The 21,155-nt window shown below is 52.7% G+C and overlaps 1 protein-coding gene across 2 annotated transcripts in view; it reads right to left on the reverse strand.

Annotated features, from left to right (window-relative positions):
- The window catches only part of Sh3pxd2b (SH3 and PX domains 2B), an 82,350-nt gene extending 61,872 nt beyond the window's left edge, over positions 1–20,478 (reverse strand). For both annotated transcript variants that reach the window (XM_075941371.1, XM_075941370.1), the window contains exon 1: positions 20,304–20,478. In XM_075941371.1, the coding sequence (XP_075797486.1) occupies positions 20,304–20,378 (75 nt within the window). In that variant the 5' untranslated portion in view covers positions 20,379–20,478. The remainder of the gene's footprint in view (positions 1–20,303) is intronic.
- Positions 20,479–21,155: the final 677 nt, after the last annotated feature.

Consider the following 21,155-nt stretch of genomic DNA (forward strand, 5'->3'; position numbering starts at 1 on the left):
TCTACACCTGGGCCATGAGCCCCGAGTCCTTACAGGGCCCCCATAGAGAATGTGGGAACCTAGGCCCAGTTCCAACGTCAATACCCAAAGGGTTGGCTTTTCCAAGAAAAACGTCTGAAGCCAAAATCTAGTGTACAGCCCCTTGGGAAATCAGAGCTGGGCCCTGGCAAGAGTAGGTGGTAGGACAGAGATGGCCAAGCCCTCTCCTGTGGGAGGGACCCGAGTCCTGGGACAATGGACATGCCTCATTCCTGCTCACCCACTAGCTTACGGTCCAGCACCTGGAAAGGCCCCAGAACATGGACAGGCCATTCCCAGGGTAGCCTGATGGTTGCAGCTGGTGTTCGGCACACACAGAGCTCTGATCTCAGTTTCATCATATGAACTGCAAACACGCTGAGAGTTGTTCCAGGAGGCTGTGGGGCATCCTCCAATCTTATTCTGATCTGCAGATCTATTGCTGGAGTTTGTAGGGGTTTTTTGGCTTGGTTCCAACTCCAGGCTTAGAGTAACAATTGGGTGGGGCCATGATGCTGGTCATAGGACAGTGGTCACACTGGGGGCTGCAGGGACCAGAGGCTGAGGTTTCTTTACCTTCCTCACATTCTTCCCCAATGTTCTGGTCTCCTACCATGAAAGACCAACAATCTCAGAGCAAGCCATACTGGCCAGGGGGAATTTAACACCAGAGTTTCTTGGTCCTATTTCTAGCAAGAGTTACTGGCTTTCCATTTATGGTAGATGGCTACAGTTCCCCTCTAAAAGTAACGGAACTGTCTCCGTAAGTGCGTGTGAGGAGCCAGGCTGTGCTGGGAATATATAGTAAGGCAGTCTGTGGGCAGAGAAAAGCTCTGATGGGGTGTGGAGAGCTGGGAACGGGCTGGTCCTGAGTTCACCGACTTCCCTGCCATTCTCTCTGCATCTGAAGCTCTGTCGTTCACAGCCCAGTGGATGGCATTTCTAAAGTCAGAAGCACTCCCCTGCCTCTTCTGGGCCTGTGGGTGGTCTGCAGTGACCTGGGGGTGACTGAAAAAAAATCTAAAGAAAAGGCCCAAGTGGGACTAAGGCCGTTTCCCTGCACGGGGGTTGAGAAAGACACGTCAGCCGGATGGTGCTGTTATTCATTAGCAACGTCTGCATGGGGGCAGGCTACAATCCAGCTGCACGGAGAGATCCGATCCTCATACTACTGCAGATGAACTTCCACGGAAGGGAATTGTCTTCTACGTTCTCTGAGATAACCTTTGGGCTCTCCAGACAATAGCTTGTTCAGAGAAGTGTCAATGTGAAGAGCTCTTAGGCCGGCTGTCAAATCCGCCTACAAGAAGCCCTGGAATCCAGCAGAGGCCAAGTGGGTGGGCCTCTGGACTGTCTACCCTGGTTTCCAAACCACACGCCGCTTTTAGTCCTTCTATATGTAGGAGAGGGTGTAACCAGCCTTCTGCAGACCAATCCATTCCCTGGAGCCTGCAGACAGGGCCTCAGCTCTTGGCAGACAGCAGGGGCTTCCAAGACTTTAACAGAGGAAAACCCTGCTTTAGGATAACCTTTATTTTATAGTTAGGGAAAGTTGGAGGGAGTTGCCACGTAGTCTATGGGAAGGAGGGTTGGAACCAGAAGCCAGGGCTCCCTTTGGCAGGCGTTAGGGCAGGGGTCTTCCCTTTAGAATGAATGCTGCTCTTGATCCCAGAGAAGAATACAGCCCTTTGGGGGAGGCTTGGGGGTGGGGTGGGTGCATGCAGAGGGCATTAGAGCATCATTGAGAGGCTGAGGCCATGGCTAGTCCAGGGAGCCATCAGACCAGAGTGACTAACGCAGCCCTCCTCTGACACCAATGCAAGCCCCAAAGTGACTCTGCTAAGCGATTCCAGGCTGAGGAAGGCAGCTGGGGAAAGGACAGTGCTCCAGTCAGATGGAGGAGGGAGTCCGGGTTTCTACTGCGTGGCGGGATGACTATGATGTCATTTTGGATTTTGAAACAGCAAGAAGAAAGGCTGTGGGTAGATACAGAAAAATAACCATTGAAGGCAACAGATACACTGATGACCAATGTGATCAGAAGACAATGTGCCCAAGAACCCAAACATCACACTGGGCTCCAGAAATTATCAATAAAAAGCTGTTTAAAGTGAGTCAGATAAACCTATTTCCTGTTATGGAGCATCTAGGGATATGTTTAAGGCATTCAAGACCTCAGGCATCAAAAATCATCTCTAGCTAGGCATGGGGGTGCACGCCTTTAACCCCAGCACCTGGGAGGCAGAGATAGGTGGATCTCTCTGAGTTCAAGGTCAGGCTGGTCTACAGAGTGAGTTCTAAGACAGCCAGGGCTACATATAGGTATCATGTCTCAAAAACAGCAAAAGTCATCTCTAAAATGTAGGTGGGTTCCCCTTGAAGCTCCCACCCGGCTGTGTTTCCAAGCTGAGAGAGCCAGCAAGAAGCCAGACTGCGATCCTGCCTCTGGCAGTGTGCCGCCCTGGCCACGAGGCCCAACGTGGACAGCAGAGCCAGGGGTGAGGGTGAGGGGTCTGAAAGAGACGGGGTGGGAGAGAGAAGAAACAGGGAGGGGAGCGGAGAGGTAAAGGAGAAAGAAAATGGGGCTGGGGGAAGCACGGTAGAGGACCACGGGTGCAGGGGAGTGAGGTAGCTGCAGCTGGCTTCATCTGGGCCTGAACTAATAGGAAATACGATTCCACAGCTCCTCCCGGAGACCCTGGGTTCCCTTTGGTTGCAATCTGCCAACTCTCCAGCTGTCGGCCCAACATCTGGTCTATGTAGGTCAGCGCCTCCAGCCTCTTTCTGAAACTGCAACACGCTGCAGTTTGTTTGATTTCCCCACACCCCATGGCAGCCCTGCCACAGGAAGTGCTGAAAAATGTGGATTTCTCTTAAATAAAAACATATTCAATTTATTCCTGGATAGGAATGCTGCCAAGCTTCATGATACTACGGAGGGACACTGGGTGCTAGTGGCAGTGCTGGGTGCTAACAGGGAACACTGGGTGCTAGAAGGGAATGCTGGGTGATCAGAGAGAAAGCTGGGTACTCAGTGGAAGTACTAGGACGATAGAGGTGGGCGAGCCAAGGCGCAGGCAGGACCAGCAGCTCTGGCCCTGGATCTGGGCCTGTTTACTCTCATGTACCACCAGGCCCAGAGCTCACAGATCACCTGCCAGGAAGGTGGGGTCACCCTGGGGTGAGAGTGCAGGAGGAAACCATACATACTTGAGATCAACCAGTGGGAGGACAGGTTAGCTTCAGTCCAACCTACGTGCCTCTCAAGTCCCTACTCCCAGTTTTCCAGGCCCCAAGCCAGAGCTTTCCTGTCCTCAAGTCAGCAGCAGGAATCACTAAACTCAGTGGCACCCTGCAGCAAGAGACAAAGAGACACCGGAGATGGCAGGCTGCCAATTTCTCTCCCTCCCTCTCTCTCTTTTCCATTTTTTTTTCCAATTAGGTGAATGGCTGGAATGGGGCCCAGACACAAGAGTCGCAGTGCCCTGCACCAGTTAGGACGCGCCAGAGTTAGGGCTGCGTCCTAGCTGTCTCTGTCCACTCTGCACACGGCAAGGCAGGGGCTGGTAACTGAGGGCTGTGATTATACCTGGATGCAGGTGTGCAACCAGGAGGCTGGCAGGAGGTGGAGATGACTCTAAAGGGACAGCTGGGCCCTTTGTCCGACGTGCTACTCAGCTTCGACTCTCACAAGGCAGACAAACACAGACCTGCTCTGAACCAACTGGGGCCGTGGCCATGCAGAGCAGAGGATGTCACATGCATGTAAGGACCTCAGCCAGGAGCACGAGACTGTCTCTCTCATGGGAGGGGGGACTTTCTCTGCCTTCTCTTGTCCTCTTGTTAAGTCACCTCCCATTGGAGCCTCAACAGACAGCCTGCGTCTGAGCTGGCCAGTGTTCTCTGGGCTCCCTAGATGCCAGAGCCACTCTCTCAGCAAGACACCAGAGAACACCAAGTCATGTGTCCAGCTAGCACTCACCCTCACAGGACCCTCCAGCAGCAGGGCCAGCCTGTCTTACTGCTGTTCCGCCAGGGCCTGGGTACAGTGGGCTTTTGAAACATCCAATAAAAAGAGAGATGAAAAGCCCAAATGGGACTCCATGGTCAAAGATCACAGTGACCTTTCTCAGTCACAATGCTCCCGAAATGGACGAATGAACAGCTCAGTTGCCAAGAGAAACAGGAACAGAACTGCTTTGTGAGGAAAATGTAGCCATAGGCTGGGCTTGGAGGAGACCCCCACTCTGCTAGCTGCTCCAGCTGCTCTAAGCAGCAGTGGATGTTATGATGTCCCCAGGTCACAGACGCTTCATAGGAGCTTCGTCCCATTGCTAACTGAGACATCTCAGGTGTTCCTTGGGAGAACTAGACTGTCCAATGCCCTGTCTGTAGCAGCCCTTATAAGAGCTCAGAACATTAGACCAGCCAGGTGTGGTGGCGCACGCCTTAAACCACAGTACTCAGGAGGCAGAGGCAGGTGGATTTCTGTGAGTTTGAAGCCAGTCTGGTCTATGTAGCGAGTTTCAAGCTAGTCAACGATGTATAGAGAGACTTTATCTCAAGAAGGAAAGGAGCATTAGATCGAAAAAGTTATCTGTTCTGTTTTGTGATCTTATGTAGCCCAGGCTGGCCTTGAACTCCTGATTCTCCCTCCTTCCTCTACCCTGTTGAAAACCTACTGGGGGTTAGAGGAGTCCGATAGTGCTTGTCCTCTGTCTGGTCATAGTCAGCGCCCAGACCTGGCAATTAACAAGTCAGGGTTGGAGCTCACAGCATGACGTGTCCCTTCCCCTGGGCACACTGTAATGAAAGCCCCATCAGTAGGAGAAGTTGGAGCGTTGGTGAGCAGGGAAGCCAGCCCTCGGGTCCTTGTGCACGGGCACGCCTGGGGCTATTCACACGTCGGCCCATGTCCCTACGTTAGGAGGACATTCAGGGCCAAAGGCTGGAGCTGCTACTAGACTACCCAGGCAAAGCACGCTGCTCGCAGACCAAGGCCCTAGAGGATGGAAACACCGCTGGCCTGGGCCTGTGGCTCCAGCTGGGCCTTGGCTGCCAACTCACACACTTCTGCACACATCTGGCCCGAGCAGCATGGGAACTTTCCAATGGCAAGCAGCAGTGCTGGCGCCAAAGCCCAGGCTCAGGACACCAACCTGCAGGCTGGCTTTCTAGGAACAACTCCAGGGCAGGCACTCAGGGCTTGTTGAGATCTTGAAGACTGCCAGGCCTTAGGAGTGCCTGGGCCATTGAGAGGGGTTGAAGACAGTTGGGGCTGCCCTGTGTTGACAGGGTTGCCCAGGGCCATGGAGCTGGTGACAACACCCGCTAAGTGTGCCACACGGCTACTTCCTTTATGATATGCCACTGGTTTTTAACTCATAGAGGGTCAATAGTTCACCCAAGGTCACACAGCCACCTGTGACAGAGCTAGGAATGGGACTCAGCCTGTGTGATGTAGGAGCCAAAGCCCACGGAATGTGGTCAGACACCTAAAGGGCCTAGAACAGTACCCAGCACCCAGCGGTTGCTTAGTAGAGATCTTAGTAAGGTTTCTTCATAGGCCACAGGCCATCTGGGTACCCTGTAGAACACAAGGGGGCTAGCTCTGCTAGTGGCCCCTGGGGACACTTTCCGGGTCAGAAACAATTGCTCTAGGTCTTGAGGGGTGATGGTGTCTTCTATCTGACAACCACACTAATGATCTGTCCCCCTAGGAAACCAACCCCGTGCGGTGGAACATATGATCTGCCCCATTTTGTAGCACACAAAAATGACGTTCAGAGAGGCCACAACGCCACTCATCCAAAGTCACCCAGGAACTGAGTAGGGATGTGCCAGAGTAAGGGTCTGGATTCCTTCAAAACAGAAAAGCAGAGTCACGCCACAGCGAGGGACCACCTCACCCCAGCCAAGCAGACGACTACCAGAGAGACAAGAGATCACGAATGCTGGAGAGATGCCCAAGGAAAAGGCTCCTGCCTGGCTCATGGGGATGTGAGCTAGTACCAGACTGTGGGAAACAGCATGGAGGTTCCTCCACACTCCAGAGCTAGAACTATCATCACACGACCCAGAAGCCTGCTCCTGGAGACACCGCCAGAGGAAGTGAAATCAGTATGTGGAAGAAATAGCTGGACCCCCACGCTCACTGCAGTACTGCTGACAACACCCCAGAAACAGCTCTGTAGCAGATGAAGGAACAGCTGAGAAAATGTGGTCCATGTACACCTGCTTAGACAAAGAATGTGACAACTTTGGTGGAGCCAACGACATTATGTTGTGTGAAAGAGTTAAGGCACAGGCAATTGGGCCACGATTTCACTTGTGCGGTGTCTTAGGGTTTCTATCGCTGTGATGAAACACCATGATCAAAGCAACTTGGGAAGGAAAAGGTTTATTTCAGCTTATGCTGACAGGTAACAGTCCACTGCTGAGGGAAGTCAGGACAGGCACTCAAGCAGGGCAGGAACCTGGAGGCAGGAGATGATGTCGTGGCCATGGAGGAGTGCTGCTTACTGGCCTGCTCATTGTGGTTTGTTTAGCCTGCTTTCTTATAGAACTCAGGACCACCTTGTCCAGGGATGGCACCACCTACCATGGGCTGGGCCCTTTCCCATCAATCATTAACTAAGAAAAAGTCCTACAGGCTTGCCTACAGCCCGATCTTAAGGAGGCATTTTCTCAATTGAGGCTCTCCCTTCTCAGATGACTCTAACCTGTGTCAAGTTGACATGAAACTAGCCAGTGCACACAGAGAAGCTAAAAACTGTGGACCTCATGGATGGAGGTGGCCAGAGGCTGGGAGGACTAGAGACGGGATGGTTACTGGGGAGATAGGATACAATTAGACAGGAGGGCGGGTGTCTAATATTCTACAGTGCCACAGGGCAACCATGGTGAGTGGCAGTTAACTGGATGCTTTGAAGAAGTTACAAGAGAGGATTTGGGACATCCCCACACAGCAATAATGACTTATCCGAGATGATGAACACAGCAGTAGCCTGATCTGGTCATCACACACACGCATGCTCAGATGTCAGCGTGTACCCCGTGAACATGTGTGACCATTACATGTCAATCTAAAGAAGAATACTGAAACAAAACAAAACCCTGCCTCTAGCACTTGGCCAGATGATGTGGAGTTGACTGCGGGAGGTGAATGACATCGCCATGGAAGATGGGCATGGCGCTGGTGAACAGGTGTGGGCTGCAGGATTAACGACCAGAGAAAATGAACCAGCCATGGCCTGACCGTGTCTGCTGTCCTTGGTCGTTTCCAAGAGTGATCTCTCTGCGTAGGGCATACTGGCAGGGGTGGTAACCCAGCATTAGGGACGCTGAAGCAGAAGGAGAATTAATTCCAGGTCAGTCCAGGTTACACAGTGAGTTTCAGGCCAACCTGAGTTATATAAAAAGACTATCTCAAAAATGACCGCCCGGTAAACATGGCAGGGCTTAAGATAGCAGAATTCCACACTTGCCGGTCCCCTCACCCTGTGTCCAACTCCTGCCCTTTGGCCATCCAGCTGTGTGTCTTGGGCAAGTCCCCCCTCAGCCTTTATTCTCCCTCTGTAACACAAGGTGACATCTAGCCAACTGCATGCACAGTGCCAGCACCCACGTGGTGCCCAATGAGGTTAGTTATGGCCCCAATCCACTCCATCTATCTGGGTGAGCCTGGAAGTCCACAGAACTGAGTCCAGAAGCCCCCATCCTGTCAGGAGCCTGGCACTTCCCACAACAAGAAGGGCAATGGGAACTGATGAGGGTGTCGGCTGGGAGATGCAGGAAAGGCAGAAGCCTGCTGCTCATGGACGAGTTGGCCATCCCCTCCACGGCATGGCTTCCTTCACCTGGGCCCAGCCTGCTCTCCACCGTTGGTCAACCAGACAAGGCCTTCCTAAAACAGAGCTGTAATTTGTTCCCCAAGCACTCCTGTGTTTTGTCTCCAGTTTGCCACGTGGGACCTTTAAGAAGTGGGGCACAGTTCCAGGTGATGGGTCTCTAGGGGATTATGTGGTTCTGCCAGGACTCCATTAATTCCATAGGAACAGACAGTTGTAAAAGGACAATTTCTGTTCTCTGGCATCCTTTCCTACCCCCGTGATAGCTCCTGACATCTACGAGGACAGCTGAGGGCCCTCACCACTGCTGCCCTACGATCTGGATGTTTTGTGTTTTGACACCTGTGAGCTAAAGAAATGTTTAAGTTCCTCGACCTCTGGCATTTTGTGACAAAAATAGAAAACTGACTAATGCATCCAGCACTTAAGCTAATTCCTCTCCTGTCTAGGGCCCCTTCATGGCTCCTTCTAAAGAAAAACCAGCAAATATCATGGGTTTGTATTTAATGAGCACGATTCTAGCGTGGGGCAGATGGGCGAAGGAGCATGGCGGCACAAATGCGACTTCCACCTCAGACATACCCGGAAGTCTCTTTTCCTGCATCAAATATAAGTGGTTCTCATAGGCCAGGTTCTGTGAGTACGACTGGTCACCTGTGTCCACCCTTGCTGGCTCAGGACCTGATGGATGCGGATGCTCCCATTCCAGTTAGGGCCCTGTGTGGACTCCCACGTCATCCTACACTGTCCTCTCCTCTTTAGGGAAAACTGGATAATACACAAAAACAAGACAGCTTCATGTGACTGCTGACTAAATGCCACAGTCCGTGTCTCCGCAGCTCTGCTCTGTTCTGCCCTGCAGGGAGGTCCCCGGGCTACAGCTCCTGTTTTGCAATAAGGACGGTATGTAGGGAGGGTAAGGAACTTGCTCCGTCCAGACAGCAACAAGCAGACCTAGGAACTGCAGAGTCTGAGGCCTTAAAGCCATCCACATTCCTACCCACGAGACGACACGCTCTTGGCACACTCCCCAGACCCTAGGTCTGCACACAAACACTTTGCTAATGAAGATCACACCGTATCTGGCCATCCCTCTCTGTCCTCAAGGCGTGGCTCTGGGTTCCCTCCAGGCCCTCCCATCCACTTCAGGCCATCTCTAGAAGGCTTAAACACCTAACACTACACGCACACAATGTAAACAGCTGCCGTACACATTCAGTACATACACGACACGGCCATCTCAGGCCTAACCACACAGACACGACCATCACAGGCCTAACCACAAAGACATGACCCTCTCAGGCCTAACCACACAGATATGACCATCTCGGGCCTAACCACACAGACATGACCATCACAGGCCTAACCACACAGACACGACCATCTCATGCCTAATCACACAGACATGACCATCTCAGGCCTAACTACACACATATGACCATCTCAGGCCTAACTACACACATATGACCATCTCAGGCCTAACTACACACACACAACCAGACCATCACAGGCCTAACTACACAGACACGGCCATCTCAGGCCTAACGACACAAAGCACTCCAGCAACAGGTAAATCCTCCCCCAATATTTTCTTTTTTTTTCCCCTTCAATATTTCCAGACTATGGTTGGTTCCAACCTGTGCGCAGACTGTAGGCACAGAGGCCGACTGGATGACTTATGTTTTTAATTTGTCTTGTTTGGTGAACATCTCTCCATTTCACGAAACAAGATCAGAACAAACCTCTTTTAAAAGATCCTTGGTCCATGGCGACACAGTATTTCACATTCTTTCCCAGCAGTAGATACTTAAGCTATTTTGAATAGTTTTAATACTGATATCTTAACCTGCCAATCCTCATAGAAGCTGATTAATCTGAACTTTAGTGACCTGGACCCTCACCCATCTAGAACATGGACGTGTGTGCAACCATTCCTGACTGGTTGTGTACTTGAGGCTGCTGGTTAAAATCCCCGAGGCTTGGATCCCAGCACTTGGGAGGCAGACAGCCAGGCTTCATGGTGAGACCCCGTCTAAAAGAAGATACAGACGCACAGAGACAAGTCACATCGCTGATTCGAAAGCTGACCGTGGAGGTAAAGACCTAAGAGGGAACTGGCTGCGGGCGGAACTCTAGTTACTACCCAGCCTGCTGCTCTCACGCAATGTCCTCAAACACAATGTTTATCCTTAAAAAGAAAATAGGGAACCATTCGTTCAGCACTTCTGTGTGCCAGGAAGTGAACGAAATCCTCTCTGTGACTAAGCCACCTCAGTCATTATCCTATCCTCATTTCCCAGAAGAAAGAATGGGCACAGAGAGGCTAAGCCACTAACTCCAGGCCACAGAGCCAGGCCACCTCCAGGCCACCTGGCTACCAACCTCTGAGCATTCTACGCAGGGACGTTCGTTCTTCTGGGGAGCCCATTTGGCAATCTCATGTAATTCACTTACTCCATCTGAAAATGATTTAAAAATCCATAAAATACATAGGATTTCGAATGAAACTAAGTCAAACTCCATTTATTAAATTGAAAAGCAAAATTGTGAATAGCCATGTTTATTAACTTTTTTTAAAAAAATCTCAATAAATCATGTGATACCATGATTTTAAGCAGTGATGAGGACCAGAGAATTATTTTAAAATATGAAGAAAAAAATTAGCGAATTTATCTGAAAATATAGTCACATCAGGACAGAATGGAAGGCATTCTCAAAGAGGTCAAGACAGAATGGAAGGCATTCTCAAAGAGGTGTGAAAACCGAGACCTAGCCCTTTTCTAAGTCCTAGGCCCATGCAGAGGGCCCTCTGCTAGATGGCACTGGCTCCCCAGTCCCCAAGCGTCCATCTGCATTTGGCTTCCCTCACAGGGACAGGACAGGGACCGGGATGCCCTGTCCCTCCACCCTCTTCATCACAGATGCACCTCAGCAGAGGTGACCCCTTTAAGGACAGCCCTACGTGGGCTCATCACTGCTTCTCTCTCTGGCCCTGATCCACAGCTGGCTCCAGGCAGACATTAAGCCACATCTGTGGAACTGACTGGAAGCCAAGGGTGGCCCAAAGCCACAGCTGCTGATTCACACCCTGGCCCGAGAGGAGGAAACAGTGACGCCACCTCGTGGGTTCTGGCTGGTGGGCCAGTGCTGTGGGCGGAGGTTCGCGCGATTCTGCTTCACTAGGCAGAACTGAGCACGCCAACCCTGTAGACTTTCGGGCAGCTTCCCTAGGGTGAGGGACGGAGAGCTGCTGCTTCCCACCACTTCAGTTGAGTGTGATCCTGAGCAAACTGCCTGGTCTTTCTAAGACCTTGGTCTCCACAGGTGTGAAGCTGAAGAGGACAGTCTCACACGTCACTCGTGCATGGTGTCACCTGCCCAGTCCAAGCCTCCTCTTTCCAACCCCAGTGCCCTTTGACCTCGGCTGCCCACTACTTGAAGAGTAGGAATGTCAATCAGGATGTCCCACCTCCACCAGGAAGATGGTCAGGTGATCTGGCCAATTGGAGTCCCTCTTAAAGCTGTGGCATCTGGGGGTGCTAATGTCACTCACGCCCCATTTGCTCAGAGATGGGGAGCAGAGAGGTTCATCTGGTTCTGTACACTACAGTGTGGTTCAAGTTGGTCAGGCTTTGTGTGTGGTTTCTCGGTCACTTACTGAGGATCAGCTTTTTAGTCTGGAACACTGTCTCACACGCTCAGTGGCATTAGGTCTGAGACCCTTGAGCACGTGAGAAACATTCAGGTCAATGAAAGTTACTGCCTGACATTATTATCATAATTAGCAATAAAAATATCATTAAATTCTGAAAGCAAAACAGACTGAGAGTTATTAGCACACCGCTCAAATGTCAGAATCCCAGTGGCTTTCACACTGTCCCCTGAAGAGCCAGTCTTGGCTCCACTGTCCACATGGGCTCTGCCCTCTTTCTGCTCCTGGGATGCAGGCAGGAGGCCCAAAGAACCATCTTCCCTCGGAGGATCAGCTTCTCTCTAAAGATCAGCTTCCCTCCAAGGATCAGCTTTCCCTTCAAGGATCAACTCTCTGAGGATCAGTTTCCCTCCAAGAATCAGCTTCTCTCTGAGGATGATGTCCACTGGGCATCACCCCTCTCATACTGGGTGATCAGCCTCAGGTTACCTCCCCAGTGTTTACCTTCATGGAGTCCAGGGCCACAAGCAGCCCCAGGTGGTCTGTCTGTCTGCCCTCTTTCCTGGAGATCCTCTGCCTATATGGACACTGTCCCCGCATTTTCGGAGTACCTGGCCCCTGGGTGCCTTTGTCCATGGATTCTCGGGACACAGTAGACTTCCCGGCAGGAGGAAGCTGGAGTGCTGTTTTCAGAGAGGAATCTCTGGCAACATCGTATGAAGCGCAGTGCCCAGTAGAACTTAATTTCAGCTAAGTGATGAATCACCGTTGAGTACCAGTACGGTCCAGATACTGCGTACGCATTATCTGGAACACATGTTGTACTGGGTGTACTGGGTTCTCATTTGCTCAGTCAGGGTGGGCCGAGACAGGACTGCAGAAGCTGATGGTGGAGTTCAGCTCCCTCCACCCCCTCCTCTCTAGCTCGTCAAGAAAGCTTGGGCCAGCAAGCAAGAGGGAGGAGCCCTGCAGCTTGGGTATGGTGCAGCGGTCAGGTGAAACAGATGGCAGGATCCCAAAAGGGACAGAGTCCTGCGAGTAGGGGCAGCCACACCACTCATCCATAGCACCACTGCTGAGCTGCTAAGTCACCTGTTACTCTGTTCCAAACTGTGTCCCTATGTTTGACCAGGAGATAGGAATGCCAGCATGGTGCAGGGGCTGGTCAGTGTCACCACTCTGGGCTCTAAGAAAGGGACCACAGAACATGAGCTTTGGAACACTGTTCCAAGGATAGGAAAACTCCAAGGACAAACATCCCAGTATCTTGTGTCCCCAGACATCCTGCACAAAAGCTTTTGAAGCCTGGCAAAGCCACCAGCTTTAAAGAAGGGACATCTTAGGGGCAGCAGTAAGCAAAGAACAGTACCAACTCAGAGTTCGGTTCCAGATGCCACGTGTGGCCATCTGAACAGGCCTCGTGTCCCCTCGGCCACCTCATTCCCCTTCCTGCAATGGCAGGGACACAAAGGGGAGGGGCAACCAAGTCCTGAGAAGGAAGACCATTCACCAGTTTCCCTCCAAGGAACCAGGAGGCTGTGTGGGAGAGGTTGCGTCAACTTGACACAAGCTGAAGTCATCTGAAGGAAGGAAGCTCATTGAGAAAATGACTCAAGATCCAGCTGTCAGGCATTTTCTTAATTAGTGATTGACGGGAGGCGGCCCTGTCCACTGTGGGTGGTGCCATTCCTGGGCTGGTAGTCCTGGGTTCTATACGAAAGCAGGCCGGGCAAGCCAAGAGGGACAAAGCCAGTGAGCAGCCCCCTCCATGCCTTCTGCATCAGCCTCTGCCTCCAGATTCCTGCCTTGGCCTCCCGCAATGGACTGGGACTCAGGATACATAAGCCAAATAAACACTTTCCTCCCCAAAGGTCATGGTGTTTCATCATAGCAATAATAACTGTAACTAAGACAGATGGGTAATTTGCAAGCAGAGATCAGGCATCATGAATGGGACGTGCAGCTCAACGGGAGGGTCCCCAGTCTGGTCCTTTCTGGTAGTGCAATAACTGGGCCACTTGCCAACTGTGGGCACCTGAGTTGGGGAGCCCTCAAACATACAAAATACCCCAGGAGCAGGGGTTGGAGCACACCTCTAACTGAAGGACTTTTCTGGCATCCTGTGACCTCAGGGAGCACACCAGAGTGTCTGCAGGACTCCGGGCTGCATGAATCTGCACCCATCCTTAGTTGCAGGCACCATGAAGGACTGGACCCTCTGGGTGAGACACACGAGAGCCAGGAAATCACGTGCCTGGTTGCGCTGTGGGATTTCACACACTCATAGCTTTTGCTTCTTCAGCTCATGGCTAGAAAGCCGCATGGAAGCCCGTCAAGTGTGGCAGAAATGGAAAAAGAGTGTCTGTGGTCAGCAGAAGGCCATCTGAGGAGGCCTTGCTCTCAGAGGATGGGGGGGATCCAGAGGGATTTCATAGGCGGACAGCAGGATGTGGGAAGCTGCTGGAGCCACCTTGGCTCGGCGTGGCCTCTTTTTTGAAACAAGCAGTCATTCGTTTTTATTTTCACTAAAAACAGGGCCATGTGTATATTGCAGAACATTTGGAAAACATAAAAAAGCACCGACAAGCAAAAAAAGAAAAAAGTGCAACATATTTTATCGGCTCCATTTCTGGGTCTGTGATGGCCATTTCCACCCTTCACCGGCAATCTGCAGGAAGGGCCCGAGTATGAGCGCGTACCCACCGCCAGTCTGACCATGATGCTCTGGCAGGAGCCAGGGACATCTACACCACCCTCCTGGAATTCTGCATGTACACGTCACGTGCATCCGATTCTCTACCGATGGGCATTTAAGCAGCCGCCAACCCTCAACTATGGTAAATAACAATATACAATATACATGGATGTTTCTAGTAAGGCTGCTCTTGTCAGGCCTGCACCAGGACCTGGGCCCACTGTCATACTCACGCGGGCCTCTTCAAACTGGAACTACTGACCACCCCACTTTATAGATGGGAACACTAAGTACAGAGAGGGTGAATAATCTGACTGTGGTCGCAGAGTTGGTAAACGGCAGAGAAGAAATCTGAACCCACTGGTCTGGTGGGCCTGCTCCATCCACTAAGGGCACAGGTTTAAATTCTGCACCCATTCACTGTTGCAACTGCTTGGAGCTATGCTAGTGCACCCAGAGTATGAGAGGAGTAGCTGGGGCACCTCCCTTGGAGCAGGCCTCCAGTAAGGGGAGGGCCTGTCGCCTACACCCGGGGCTGAGGGGATTGGAGCAGTCAACACAGTTGTCAAGGTCCCAGAAGAGCATCCTGAAGACATCTTACTTGCCACCTGCTCAGCACAGCTCCCTTCTGTAACAGGCACCTCACCTTTTTTTCTCAGCCTCAAGAAAGCAACAGACACTTTTTTAAAAAAAGTTCTACTCAGGGAGAACTCGGAGATGGCTCGGTAATTAAGAGCATTTGCTGCTCTTCCAGAGGACCCACGTGTGGTTCCCAGCACCCAGGCAACTGCAGCGCCAGAGGACTGAACATCCTCTTCTGGCCCTCAAGGGCATCAGCATATTCATATCCACTCATTCAGACAAGCACATGCGCACAGAGATAAAAATAAATCTCCTTTTCAAAATGCTGCAAGGGTGCTAGTGCTGTCTGACAGACACGGTGAGGGACAGAACCATCTGCAGAGGAGGCTGCAGGGCTCTTCATGCTGCAGCATGGCACCCAGGCTGGGCAGGGGCCGCAGGAGAGAGCAGAAGCGTGAAGGAAGGGGCTGCACATCTCAGCGGGGGCTCCAGACCATGGCCAAGCTGTGGTTCTTCATGGCCACCACTAACGGCTGTCATCAGGCTCAGCACTGAGGATCAGCATTTAAACCCACGTCATTCAGACACCCTGGGAAGTGCCACTGGCAGACCTCCTGGCTCAGCAGTGTTGAGAACCAAAACCAGGCTTTGCCACCACATGGCAGAGGTAAGCCGAGGAAATGCGCTAGTCGCTGGCAGTTTTCTCCAGCAGAATTCTAGCACCTTCGAATCCTCTCACTATCTTCTCAGGAGGCGCCACTTCACTCACAAAGCCAGGAGCCAAGGTTGGGCGGGGCAGCCCTACTGCCACAAAGAACTTGTTGCATCCAGGCTACTTTGTCTCTAACATTCCCACTGGCTGCCCTGCTTTGAGGGTTTCCATAAAAGGGGCGGCAGAGGAGGGCGGCGGCTGTGGATATGCATGGGCGGCAGCAGATCTACACTCCACAGCTCAGCTCTGGGGACTGCCACACAACACAGAAGACAGCTCTGGCTTCACAGAGCACAGGCAGGATCCACACTGCCTCGGCAGCAACCGTCACTCCCAGGTTCCTGGTACCTGATCAGTTAAGGAGGGACACCCTGACAATCTCTCGCTCTATGAGGATGATCCACTCAGAGTTTCTCTGGAGTAAGTGACAAGGGCTGGTGAGGTGGCAACAGTGAGCCCCCCGATTTGTGGTGGGGATCCCAAGGCTGCCTCTGTCTCCCAGACAAACACACCTAGCTCAGTTCCCATGCCGTCTCTCCCTGCTGAGTGACCTCACACACACACACTTTGGATTCTCTGAGTCTATGATCTCCTTGAAGGGAAACTGAGAACATTAATCTAACCACCTGTAAGATTAGTATCCCGGACATATAAACCTTTCACAGCAAGAGAAGATGAAAGGCAAAACAGACTGAGCCAGCAGCAAGGATAAACAGGCAATTCACAGAGGAGGGATCTCAGCTGGCCAATGAAGGCACAAAAGGCCACTTGGCCTCATTAGCAGGCAGGGAAAGGCTAAGGAGCAGCATCACGGGATCCTACCGTGCAGCAAGCAGACTAACATCAGCTGAACGAGGCCCAGAGCAGAGGGAATCCAGGGACGTGGCCCCTGCGGTGACACGCAGGGCTGAACATAAGACCTCAGAGTTCTGGTGCTGGGACTAGACACAGGAACAGCTCCAACTGCTGGGAAGAACAGCCCTGCGTCCCCAGGAGAGGACCTCGAGGAGGGAGAGAAACAGCCACAAATGGAGTATACTATGCAGTGGTTAAAATGAACTGGGGCTTCTGAATTAACACAGATCTGAGCAGGGCAAGATTTTTATAGCTTCAAAGAATCAAAGACAAGACTGATGGGCTAGCAGGTAAAGCAGGTAAAGGGCACGGAGGGGACACTGATGGCAAACGGGGTGACAGGAATGTTGTAAAACTGGGCAGGGGTGATGGCTAGTCAGACCTCCACAGTTACGACACATGTCAGTGACCTCTATGGTTACAATGGGTCACCGCAAGGGCAACAAGTCTCTCAAACACTGAGCCACCTTGCCAGTCAGTGGATCTGTATTTTAAAAGTAAGTGGGGGCCAGGCACGGCGGACTTTAATTCCAGCATGCAGAAGGCAAAGGCAGGAGGATTTCTGTGAGTTCCAGGCCAGCCTGGTCTACATGGTTAGTTCCAGGCCAGCCTGGGCTACCAACTGAGAAGTTCATGGAGATGACAAATAACAGATACAGGGCAGTAGTTTGGGGAAAAGAAGTGACCAGAAGGGCACGTGGGGGCTCTGTCTCTGTGCTTATTTTAAATAAAAAGACAGAGAGGATTTGAGACGAATGCAGAACCTGGCAGAGACAGGAGTCTATGAAGAGGGGTGGGCTTTGTTCCCCCTAGACCCCTAAGACACTGAAGTCACACGATGGGAGTCTACCATCCTCAAAGAGCTGTCAAGACCACGAAACCCACACCAGGGTTCTACCCTGGTCAGTACTGCTGTGGGGCCCTCCCGTGCCCTTGACCTCGTGTGTACTATCATGGGAGGGGATCGCAACACGCCCCCCCCCAGAGCCCACAGGTTGGTAGAAGACACTCTAGTAAAGAGGGTGGCCACAGTATCTCACTCTGTGAAGCCTCCTTCATTTGCTCTGAAGCCCAGACTCTGAGTACACAAGCATAGCAGGGGCTACACACAGTGACATAGGCCTTGTCCACGGGTGAAGGTGGCCTTTGTGGAGAGGCTGCTAACCTGACATGGAGGTAGAGAGGGGGCCTGAGCCCCAGGCATTGTTGTCTAACTATGGCCTCAGAGCCTCTGATCCTTCGAGGCATGAAATCAGGGGGACACAGCAGCCAGGCCACTCCAAACTGATATGTATGTTGCTCTGTGGGTGCTGTGACAGGGGCAAGAGTACATGATGACACCCCTGTTAACATCCAGATATGGTCTGTCCACATCCAAGAGTTTTGTGTTGGGAGCTTGGTCTCCAGTGTGGTGACATGAGAAATGGTGGGATCTAAGGGGCGGAGCCTAGGGAGAGGTAGTTAGGTCATTGGGTGCATGGCCTTAAATGAGATTAAGATAGTCCTCCTAGGACCTCAGTTCCCAAAGGGCTGGTTGTTTGTTACAAAGGAACATAGCGGCTCCTCCCCTCGTTCCTGGTTTCCAATCTCTCTAAATATACAAATTCCACCATGATGCCACCTACAACTCTGTGAGGTAGACAAGAAGTCCAGGGGCCAAACTGATGAGGGAGCCCCAGCTTGGACATCCAGCTCCCCAGGCAGCTAAATAAACCTCTTTACTTTACAAAGTACTGCACCTCAGGTGCTTGGTCATACAATAACAAACAGGCTAAGATGGGTCCCAAAGGGATATGGGACACTCAATACCTGTCCATATTTTTGGTTGCCACAACTGAGGAAAGGGGAGCTGCTGCATGGAGGGCGGAAGCTAGGTTACTTCAGCCAGGCTGCCAACACCCATTTCTAGATCCACCCCTTTCAGCGTGTGGAGCTGGGGGACAGGTGACACAGTCCAGTCTGCTGCTGCTGGCTTTGGGACCCTGCCACCATAGCACCAAATTATCCCCTCCTCTGGATGACTCAAGGTGCATCCAGCCCCACCCCCTTCCTCCTCTGGGGAATCAACGGCTGGACGGCTGGACGGCAGAGAGAAGGCCCCTTGCCACAGCAGTGACTAAGCCGGCATTCAGAGGAACAAGTTCTCGGAACAAGCTCCCGCATGACTTCAGCACGTTTCCAATCAGAAAGACATGGTCACTACGGGGCTACAGTTTAAGGAACCTCGTGTTGGTCACATGACTGCCCCCACTGGGAGGGGACATCACCATCCCATCTTTCAGATGAGGACACAGACTTCAGGAAGTAGCAGCAACCTGGGAATCTAAGAGCTGAGCCCACAGCAGGCTGCTACATAGACCTGGCTCAGTGGGCCCCTAACAACTGGTTGGAAGTTCGAGGGTACCCCTCAAAGCTTCAAATCGCTGGCAGGGAGGTGTGGGCCTGAGTGGATTCCCAGCTTTTGAGAGGACTTTGTGCAGGGTCTCTGTGGGCATATGGGGTCTGAGAAGAGGCGTGGTTACAACTTTTTTGGTCCAGCAGGCCTGGACTTACACACCTGCTCTGTTCCTGACCGTTAGTTTTCTTGTCTGTGAAAAGGACTCAAGAAAACCACCACTACAGGTGTGTGAGAGCAGAAGACAGGACGATGATGCCAGCCCTCGGTGGCTGTAGCTATTCTGGTTTGGCGGGCTCACAGGTCTGGTGGGTTCACAGATCTGGCGGCAGGCGGCATAGAGGATTCCAGACTTCCTCCAGTTGGTGTGTTACTGAAAACTGTCCCATACCCAGGAGGCAACTCAACAGGCTCCACCAAGAAACCAAGATTTGGCAGCATTCTAAACAGTTAAGGGGGAAAAAAGGGGTGGGGTATGGGGAAACCAAGACAATTTAGCTGAGCTCTGAAGCAGGGAAAACTTAGCTCTATTTAAAGATACCACAGGTCCAGGAAGCAGCCCCCGCTGGCTGGCCCAGGACTGAGTAACTGAATGCTTAGCCAATAACAATACATGGGAACACAGCACACCCTTTCTTGTAGAGTGCAGTGGATTCTCGGCCATCTCCTTCCAGAATTTTATGAGCGACTCATGGAAGGCATGTATGTCTGTCTGCTTTGTAAGAATGACTCTCTTAAACAAATAGACCCGAAAGGGGCTTCCAGGGAGGCCCCTGGCCAGCCTTTCTCCAGCCAACGCCCTTTTCTAGTCATTGTTCCACACTTCTTTGTTAGAATTTTTTTTCCCCTCCCTCTTGCTTTTTTCCTTCCCGGTTAACTTCTCCAAGGCTGCCATAGCCAGCTTCTTCCAGGCAGGGACACCATCCCCCTTCACTCTTGAAGTCCCCAGGGCCTCCTCTGGATCCACTGTCCTATTACCCAGAATCTTTAAGGTGGTACCTCGGCCACCTCAATCGCAGACAAGGTCCCTAAGCAGCCCTGGACGCCACTTCCCACCTGCGGGTCATCGTGGGCCGGACCCACGGTCCACGTTCTAGAACCCTCAGCCTTCCCATCTGCAAAATGACGCCGGAGACCCATTTCCTCCATGCCTTGCCAGCTCCAAACAAAATTCTCATTTCACAGAAGGGGGTACTCCTGGGGAAACTTTACCACATTGTTAAACGGAAGTTACTGGAGAGGGGCACTCAAATGACCCATGCCCAGAAGGACGAGGGGCTTGGTTGGCTGGTACCACGAGGCTGGGTCTCTCTCCTGGTTTGTCTGCGTCTCCAGCAGCGGCTGCGGCCAGACTTTTGCACGGGTGGGCAGGGCGGGGGCTCGCGAAGAGATGGCGGGGAGGGCGCGGGGGCCCGGGACGCTCGGGGAGATGGCGGGGAGGGCGCGGGGACCAGGGGCGCGTGGGGAGACAGACGGCAGGGAGGGCGCGGGGCACAAGTTCTGCGCGGGGCTGGGGTCGCCGCGTGGCGCGGGCGCAGACTCACATAATGCTTGTTGGGCACGCGCCGCTTCTGTACGTCCAGCACCTTCACCTCCACGATGCTGCGCCGCGGCGGCATGGCCGTTTTCCGCGCCCAGCGCCGTGCGGGCCAGACTGGGCCGAAGCGATCCGAGTCGCCGAGCACTAACCGCCGCTGCCGCCGCCGCCGCCGCCGCCCTCTGCGCCCCGCCCCTGCCCGCCCCCGCGCCGCCCGCCCACCCCGCTTAAAGGGCCCGCCCGGCCCGGCCACGTCCGCCCGCGGGCCTTTGTCCCTACGCTCGGCGGGACGACGCGCCCCGCCCCCCCACCCCCGCGTTCGAGCCTGGCGACCCTTAAGCCCAAGTATCCAAGCACCCTGCTGGGGCTTTCCAACCCCGAAATGGACTCAGGGTGGTTGCCCACCCACCTCAGTGTCCGTGAACCGCGAGTGTTCCAGTCGCTATAAATCCGGTTGCCCACCCCCCAAGTCTAGGGATTCAGGGGAGAAGCGGCAGTGACTAGGTCTCCTGGGTTCACTGTCTGTGACATGGAGAGAAAAACTGCAAAAATGCCCTCGCGGGCCTGCAAAGGGAGGCGAATGTGAGCCAAAATAGGGGTGCTGGGTAGGTAGCGAGCTCCTGACCTCCACACCTGACCCTGTGCCTTGACCTTTTCACAGACGCCCAGTTAAAGTCTCACCACACCCGGGAATGGGGGACGACAATTAATCGCCTTTTACAGAGGACCTAACTGAGAGCAAACGCCAGATTCATGGAGCAGATGGGTTGAACCCATGGTTGCCCCACACTAACTAAGCAAATCAAAGCTACAAGTGGTTCCACATTTTTTTTTTCACCTAGCACCTTCTAGCATTGGC

Source organism: Microtus pennsylvanicus, chromosome 11, assembly GCF_037038515.1.
Source record: "Microtus pennsylvanicus isolate mMicPen1 chromosome 11, mMicPen1.hap1, whole genome shotgun sequence".
NCBI classification, from domain to species: Eukaryota; Metazoa; Chordata; class Mammalia; order Rodentia; family Cricetidae; genus Microtus; species Microtus pennsylvanicus.